At 35.5% G+C, this 9,325-nt stretch overlaps 1 protein-coding gene across 2 annotated transcripts in view; it reads left to right on the forward strand.

Annotated features, from left to right (window-relative positions):
* The window catches only part of MINDY3 (MINDY lysine 48 deubiquitinase 3), a 43,652-nt gene extending 35,147 nt beyond the window's left edge, over positions 1 to 8,505 (forward strand). For both annotated transcript variants that reach the window (XM_008494245.2, XM_030446058.1), the window contains exons 12-15: positions 547 to 619; positions 2,792 to 2,879; positions 6,088 to 6,159; positions 7,428 to 8,505. In XM_008494245.2, coding sequence (XP_008492467.2) covers positions 547 to 619; positions 2,792 to 2,879; positions 6,088 to 6,159; positions 7,428 to 7,577 — 383 coding nt within the window. In that variant the 3' untranslated portion in view covers positions 7,578 to 8,505. The remainder of the gene's footprint in view (positions 1 to 546; positions 620 to 2,791; positions 2,880 to 6,087; positions 6,160 to 7,427) is intronic.
* Positions 8,506 to 9,325: the final 820 nt, after the last annotated feature.

Here is a 9,325-nt window from a genome sequence, read left to right on the forward strand (position 1 = left end):
ATGCAATATTGTGCAGTAGGAAGTATATTCTCAGAGCATAATCTTTATAATCTTGTAACAGACTTTGTAATTAACTTTAAGCTTAAATGTAATCAATTTTATTTTACATTTTAATAAAATAGCTGAACTTCTATCTTTCCATTCTTCATGAAATTTTATTCTTGAATGTAGGTGGCATATAAAGAAAATTTTCTTATGTTTTGAAAACAGGATGTTTAACATTCAGGTACATTTTTAGCTAATCAAAAGGGGGAATAAAAAAGTACTTATGCTTAGGTGTCTAGGTGAGATAGCTATAAAGAGATTTCATTCTTGGCAGATATTAAGCTTCCAAGTATATAAGGACTGCAGTTTCTCACTTGCACTCCTCATTTTTTTTTTAAGTGTGAGAGATTTTTTTGAAAAATACATTCCTTCTAGAACCCAACCATTTGTTTGCAAATTTTAGAGATAAAGATATTCGATATTTATATTTTTGAGTAAAATTAATATTCATGGAAATCATTTTGCTTCTTTTCCTAATGATAAGCTTTTCTACTTCTTCAGATAATGGTTTTATACCTGATACTCTGCTAGAAGATGTAATGAAGGCTTTGGACCTTGTTTCAGATCCTGAATAGTAAGTATAATAAAATTTAATTACTACAGAAGTATCAATAAACCACATATTAGCTATAATTTAGGGGGTTTTTCCTGTTTTTTCTAGCTCTCTCTGGGTATAGAATTTAATTTTGAAGTGTTTGTAAGTCAGCTTAAATTAAATGAGAGGTATTCAGGTTAAAATGTCTCTAACTTTGGTAGCTATTAACTAGAAGCCAAAAAACCCCCTACTTTGTTACTATATATTGAGGAGATAGTCATTAATATATTTCTGTATGTTAATGAGGGTGAAACTGTGATAAAAAAGCCAAAAAGTTAAGATCTTCAGAGGTCAATTAGCCCTGTATCACCACAGATCTGTCTGTGGGGTTTGAAGCAGTCTACAGGGTTTGAAGTTGAAACTGCTTCACTCCACCAAACACTACAGTACCTTTAAGGTTAAATCTATCAAATGAAAAAGCTATTTTATATGAAATTGTGTGCAGACTGGCAGGACTGTTATTCAATGGCAGCAATTAACCTTCTGCATCAAGACTTACCATGTTTTGCTACTAAATGCTTAACCCAGAAAGAAGAACTATGTGCATCAGCTTTTTTTACATCTCCAAAAGATGGTTCTGCTCTTTCCTAAACATATGGTCTTGTTTATTGGGCTCTAAATCGGTTGTTCATGTAGAATGGCTGTGGAGACTGCCAGTTTACTACCACAACCATCTGAAATTTGATTGATGCCATTTTCAGTCCTTTCAGATGTTACAAAGTAGGACAAAATTTACTGAGTTGTTCTCTGTAGAGAATAGGATTGAAAATTGAAATCAAAAGCACCCAGGAAACTAAAACAAAACAAAAAGGCAAGCATTCATGTTATGTCAATAAGTGGTGAAATCTGCAAAAGGTTTTGCTAGAGGAAGGGAAAGAAAAAAGCCTAATTTAATAGGTCTGAGAAGCTTTCTTTTGGCCTTTTTTTCTGCTACCTCAATAAGTCTGCAAAAATCTTGTTTCTGCATTCAGCAGTTTTTCCTTTTGGCCTCCAGGGTGTTTGTGGCATATCTCTGGCCTATTTTATTCTGCAGAGCACATCAAATACAAAGTTATGTACAAAAAGCCAGTCAGAAAGCCTACTGTATCGCAAAGCTGTGATGGAATATTCAGTCTTGAAACATCACTGAAATAAAAATGTTATCTAGAGGAACTGATTAGTTTTGGTTATAGATGTCCTGTCCAGTAATGTGGAACATGAGTATAAATAACACATTGCAAATTTCATACAGGATTTTCTGTTTGTTTTTAAGTAAAATTAAAGGCACTGCTTCCAAGTGTACTATTTACATTTTTAGTTCAAGAACTAAATGGAAATTCTTTGTGGTCATCTAGTTCAGACCTTTAAGCTTCTCAGAATCTCAAGATGAATAACAGTAATATCTACTTAGAGTTTAAGAACTAGGGAGGGGAAGACTTTGAATTTGGATTAACCATTCCAGTTCTGAATGCCATTGTATATGATTTTAGTAACATTTTGTTCCTATTTGGTTTTTGTTTGTTCCTAAAAATCATCTGATAATCATCAAGGCACCAATATGAGTACATCTGTCAATCTTTAAAAGCTGAAAGTACATTTTTTAAAGCCCATCAGAACCAGGAGACTTGCAAGAGGTTTGTAGTTCTGATAAGTCATCCCCAATACCAGTTTAATATTGTTAATTTTTTTATTATTTACTGGGTTTGGCTTCTTTGATATCAAGGACTCTATGTAAGTAAGAAATGTATCTGTTAAACAATTTTAGTTTGGTGTTCTTGGAGAATCTTGGAGGCTTTTCAGATCTTTTAAAAACGAGGTTGTTACAAAGCTGTATTTAAAGGATGACTGTTCTATGTCTAAGTTCAAGAATGCTTACAAGAAAGCAAAGTGCCTTTTGGGCTGTAAATCTGGTTTTAGATTATATGGGTTTCAAATTATTTTACCAAATAAGGTGATCCTTCAGAATTATCAGTTATTTAATTTAAAATAACATTAATTTAAAAATAACACTGTTTTGGCAACTTGCATGCCATTCTGGTGCAGTTGTCACAATTAAAAATAGAATAATATTGCTGTACTTGGCAGCCAGTACTGTGGTAGCACAGCAGAACTTAGTCATGCAAGAATAAAAATGTCTTACTCATACTTTTATATTCAATCTTTTTGTCATAGTGTAAACCTCATGAAGACCAAATTAGACCCAGAAGGACTAGGCATCATATTACTGGGTCCTTTTCTGCAAGAATTTTTCCCTGAGCAGGTAATCAATATAGTTTTATTTCTGCAGAGCACCATCTATTCTGTTTGTCTTTTAGATTCATTACACACTTCCAGCAATATCACAGAACTACTTCTAATAATAGGTTGTACATTTATTTGATACAGCTGACCAGCAAATAACTGACTGTATTGCACAACAAACTGTAAACTTACGTTTTGCATAAGGTGTCTATGATTTTTTTCAGCTTAACAGTGGAAGGAATCTCCATTGCAGTGAAAGGTTCTAAAAGTAACTTCAGGAAATATATAATCATTTTGCATAGAAATTGAACTGGTTTCTGCATCAGAAAGTTCATCTGAGTTTAGTTTTTCTGAGAATAAATGACCATACTGTTTTTATCAATGTTACGAATGTCTGCTGTAGCTGCTAGCAAATGGGAAAAGGTTACAAACTTATTTAAACACATATGTTTTTATATAAATCTCTAATAATGTAAAATTTTTGACAGTATAACAAAAAATTATAGCAGATGTGGAAGCTACTATCTGCCAGGGTAATGGAAAATTATTTTCAATCTGGAAAATTATTTTCCATCTCTCAATTTTTCCAGTTATTCAATAAGATAGGACCACCACTGAGAAGCACTGCTGTCCTCTTCTTCCTTTTCCCTGGGTCACTTTTTCCTGCGCTCATGCTTCCTTCTCCCTCCTGCCCCCAGAAACTTTTGTGTTCATATATGTGGTAAACTGGAACAGGGAACTGGTCTGGATGCAAGTGCACTTTGCAGGTTTATGGAAGCTTGTTCCGCAGACATGCAAATGCTTGTGTTTGCAACAGAGAGAGGGTTTCCCCATTAACAGAAAGGCTGGTAATGCAAGAGAAGGGCTAAGTGGGGTACTTCCTTGGGGGCTTCTATGGCTTAAGGTGTCATGTCTTTGAACATGACATACATTGAATCTGTATGGCTCAAATTTTACAACCAAGGAAATGTGAAAGCAATAATTTCTGAATGCCTTCAGGAAGAGTCTTTTCATTAAGGGCTATGCAACACTGATTGGATGTAGTATTCTGTACTGTGAAACAATCTGGTGATTCAGAAGGCACTAGAACTACACTGCCAAAGATGGTAAGGCCTGAATACATCATTAAGAGATAATACATGATCTAGAGGAAAAAGGAGTTGGAGTGTTCATTTTCTCCAGATTATCAGCGTTATGTCTTCATTCTGTATGTGCCAACTGTTTCTCCTTTCTTCATTTCTATATACAGAAGTGGAAATAATCTTAAGAATCAAATATAATCTTATTTCTTACAATTTTATTGCACATTATATATATATATATATACAATTATATTGCAAAACCAGAGGACTCCAGTGCTTAATTTTAGGGCCCAGAGAAGTTCAGAAAGCCAAAGCATATTGTCCATAATTGACTGTCCAGTATTACAGGCCATAGGTAGCTGGAGGAGAAAACAGCCATCATATGGGGCTGCTGCCTCTGTTACCTGTTGCTGAAGAGCATCACTGACTGAAGAAGGGCAGATAGAGAAAGAGCACATCCCCATCTTTAGTAACCTAGGGAGCTGGTGGAGGAACTCTTCCCCACTGTCAAGCTGGAGCCCCCAAGTCAGTGCCTGACCATCAAGTACTAATTCCCTGCTGCACGGGAATTCCCACCACTGAGTTTTGACTGTGCTGTTGAACCTTCCCTGGCTCCAGTACAAAACATGGGAAGTGTTGCTGCCTTGAGGGTACAGTCTGAACAATAAGTGCATTTTGCCCTGGGACCTACCAGTATCAGTTACTGAATAATTACTGAAGGCATGGATATGTTGCCCAATTTGTACTTTGTAGATCAGATACCAGGAGCCCTTGACCATATTGACAGCTCATTCTGAAAGTGAAATTCTGCAGAAAGGAAGATGAATGTCTGCCTTTAAAAAAATGTGATAAAACACCAGATGCCACTGATGGCTGGAATTGTTGATGTTCCCCTTTATATAACATTCGAACACATAGCTAGTGCTCAGGAAATCTAGATTCAATTCCTTTTGTCTTGAGACAATTCAAAATCATTCTGGAAAGTGCTGAACTCCATCTCAAAAGCAAGAAGGAATCTTATCTTTCCATTTCAAAGCTGTTGGCTTAGAAGAAAAACATTCAAAGATCATTCAGCCTGAGAGCAGAAGCCTGACTCCTGAATTCACTGGTAGCCCTTTTACTGTGAAACAATGATTGCACAAAATTTTTAACATCCATGTGACAGGAACTGGAAAGCAGCACTACTTTTCTTTCAGGGTCAGCATACCTTCCTCAGGGAAAAGACTAAGTATGCTTTTTCCTTCCCAGCAAAGCTTGATTTTATTTCTCTCTGTGAAGCAACTTCTTCAAGTAGTTAATGCTTACCTTTCTTTTCACCACCCCTCCCTCCATTAAGTAGCCTGGGTTGCTGTAGGAGACCCATGCAGAGATAAGGTTTTTGAATTATTTAAGAGGAGAAAAATGAGTGAGGGCTCTTTGTAATCTGATGGATGTAACCTGAGCAGATTTCTTCTCGTTACAGCCTTTGCCTCTATGTACTTAAAAAAGGGATAAACTTTTGTTTGGAGCCTGATCCAGCTTGCATAAAAGAGATGATATTACACCTGATTTGTTTGTTGTGATTCAGTGAAATGCAAAGCTTTTCACTCCTTTTAGGACTAAAGTGTTTAAAACCTGCAATATTAAAGGTTGACAACTGCAGCACATCTGCTGCTTGGCGCCAGCTGAACAAGGTGTTTTCACAGTTTACAATTAGGCAAGCATGACCATAAATTACTTTTTAGCTCTCAAACGGAGGGTTAGAGATTAGATTTGGTCCCTAGTAAATATTTTACTTAGTAGCATTCAAACAGTCATAAATACAGGTGAATATGGCTACTTTGTGAGGTGTCTGAATTGAAAAATTATAACAGTTTCTACATTCTTACAGATGAAGTTGTAGCTTTAAGTGTCCAGATGGACATAGAAAATCACAACTTGCTCTTGGGGGCATTGGCCATTAATTTACTAACATAACTTTATTATTTCTTATAAGAAAGGAAAAATTAATAAAATATTCAAGATGATGTCACATGACAGAAATTTTGTTTTTTTACAATTTCCTTGAGTCTTCCAGTTTCAATGCATCTATCTAGTTGTAAAGGGAAGAGACCGTAAAGGCACAGTGTATATGTTACATGAAATTAACTGTCTTCTTTCTACCAGGACTCAAGGGTTTCAGAGTCATTCACTGTTTACCATTACAATGGACTGAAGCAATCTAATTATAATGAAAAGGTAAGAATAAAGAAACCTAAATCTAGCTCTACTAACAGTACTGTGCAAAAACTAACTCCCTGCATTAACTTGTAAAACAGATGATAGTTATAGAGAAAATACTTCAACTTGAAACAGACTTTTTACAAAACTATTATTTCAGTAATTTTTTTCAAAAATAATATAGTTGGAAATGGCTTTGTGCTTGTGATCATATTTTAGTTAGTTCACTGGACTGGTTGGCTATATCATATCTTCTAAGCTCTATGCATTTTGAGTAGAGCACTTCTGCTTATCCATGAGAAGTGTGATCTGATCTGTAAAGGGCAATATAGATGTAACACAGACAAACTGCACCTATTTCTATAAGTAACCTAAAATGAAATGTTTGGAATTTTTTGTGAAATATTTTAGTACTCCAGACTCGCATTAAAAAAAAAAATTTGGGGGGGAACTTAGGACGAAAATGACCTGTTTAATTTTCAGCTTTCCTGGAAGGATAGATGTTCATAACACACTGCAACTGCTTTTAAGTTAGTTCCTGAATTAGCATTTAGAGTAGAGGAATAGATAAGTGTTAATAGATAGAGGGAACAAAAACTTACTTCAAGTAAGAAGACTCTTCAAGAAAACATATATGCTCAGTCTAAAGAATAGATTGGAGTTAAGTCCTTAAAATTACCCAAGTGAAAAAGTGAAATCTCCAGCAGTTTCAAACCCAAAAACAAAGGTAAAAACATTTGAAGATGCCTTTATTTTCTCTACAGAACACATATACATTATCAAGAAAATTTAAACTATTCTTTGGTTTTAGGATCTGTCTTTGTTTTTATTTGTTTGTTTTATTAATAGAGCAGATTTGCAACGGAATCTCCATTTTATGGAAAACTAATTCCATAAACTTTGGTCTAAGGAACACTGTCCTTATAAAAATAACAATAGTAAACTTGGCGACTGTAACTGCAGTGGATCTGTTGTCACAGAGTTTTTGCTTTGCATTTTCTAGATTCCCCCCCTCCCAGTTTTGGCCTTTACTGTCTATTGAAGTAAACAGTCAAGTGAATATGGTCTGATGAGGATTTTCAGGCATTTGAGCCTAAGAGATTAGATTTGGTTTTATTTCACACTCCATTTTACTTTTCAGAAAAAGTACATAAAACGTGATGGATTTGATATTTGTAGTTTAAAAAGTGTTATTAACAAATCCTCTCCAAATCCAGCAAAATAATTATTTCATTTTAGAGTTTTTAAACAGAGGTAGGCTGACATAATTGGTTTTCTTTTGACAGGTCATGTATGTAGAAGGCACAGCAGTTGTTATGGGTTTTGAAGAACCAATGCTCCAGACCGACGACACTCCCGTAAAACGCTGCCTGCAAACCAAATGGCCATACATAGAATTACTGTGGACCACAGACCGATCTCCTTCTTTAAACTGATATGTTGCCCATCAACAACATACTGCTATCAAATGCTGGAATGGAACATGAGCACTGGTACTTGCTTGGAAAGTGGTATACTTTGACTGTGGGAAATTATACACTGGTATCATTGATGAATTGTAAATAATTATTACAAAACACTTTTTCAGTGTTAATTGGAATATTTAATTTTTTAATCAGATTGATTTCTATTATAATAGTTTGTCTTTTTGGCCACTATAGTACTGTTAATGTGATTATCCTGAAAAAAAAAAAAAGCTTACTTAAAACATCTTAACATTATTTTGCCATCTCATGAAGATTTGAAAAACGTCTGATATTGCAGAATCTGCATATTGGATGTCAGATCTTCAAAACATAAAACACAGTCAGCTTCCTCTGAATCATATAGGCATGTTTTATTATTTAAATTATATTGGCTTACATTACAGTACCATGATGTGTGGACTAGCCTGGCCTTTGCACTGGATATGTTTTAAGGAGTTTAAATTTTCTGCAATTTTTCCTAAAACCTAATTTTACCTAAAGAGCTTGCACAATGTAACAAATACAGTACATTTTTAGGAATATTAATACATATAATTCATAAATACTCTTTCTTGGAAATTGTATATTACTGTGGCTTAGTTATCAGGCATGTTAAAAGTGAAGAGAAAATCTGAGGAAAAATAAATGTATTAATATTTATTTGAATTTGTATAAAAGAAATGTAAAAACAGCAGAAATAATTTCTTGTTCTATAATCTCTAAACTATTCAGACTTATAATATTGCCAAATACCTCTTCTCAATTTGTCCAAACAGCAGTGTAAGCCAGCGTTATTGTATGTGTTAAGTGCATGAGAACATCTGTTATTACATTATTATATTCCTTTATTTATTATCAACTTGTTAGCCCTAAAATAAAATCTTTTCCTTGAGCCATCCAATATTGGTTTAGTTTCATTGTAATCAAACTTTTTTACTGCTTCTCTAAGATGATGAAAAGGGATCAAAAGACCAGGTTTTGAGCTGCACATATATCAGGAAAAACAAAAAACAACAAAGGAAGATAATTTATTACATCCTACCTGTGATTATGGGGCCTAGGAAGCCTATTGACAGAAGCACTGAATTTCACATTCAGAATTGTTTACATAAAAAAAAAGTAAGTTCATGTGTAAATAACAGTATGATAGTAGAATGATCATCATGCAGGAAAACAAGCTAATTTGGTTGAAAATGAGGTACGAAGTGTGGGAGAGAACACCTTGTTAGCACTGTAGTAGATATAGAGAACATCCTTGGCATGACCCTTGCAGATAGATCCTCTTCAGATAGATCCTCTGCAAGACTGTGCAATGTATCTGAGATTTACATCTGTAAATGGGTGCACAGCATAGACGTGAAGTGGGCTGGCCTTGAGTGGCTCCCACCTAATGCTGTGGGTTCCACATTCCTTCACAAACCCCTCCAACAGGAGGCCTTCTCGTGGGCTGCAGTTCTTCACAAACTGCTCCACCACGGGTCCTTTCCTTCAGGTATGGGCAGCTTCAGCACGGGTCCCCCAAAGGCCACAGCTCCTTCCAGGAGCATTTCTAGCATGGGCTGTCCACCAGTGTCAAGGCACAGCCACCTGCACCAGCGTGGGATCCTCCAGAGGCTGCAGAGGAACAACCTACTTCACCATGGACTTCTCCACAGGCAGCAGTGGAATCTCTGCTCCATGTCTGGAGCACCTTCCCTGTCCTTGTTGTTTGCAGGGCT

Source organism: Calypte anna, chromosome 2 (genome assembly GCF_003957555.1).
Source record: "Calypte anna isolate BGI_N300 chromosome 2, bCalAnn1_v1.p, whole genome shotgun sequence".
NCBI lineage: Eukaryota > Metazoa > Chordata > Aves > Apodiformes > Trochilidae > Calypte > Calypte anna.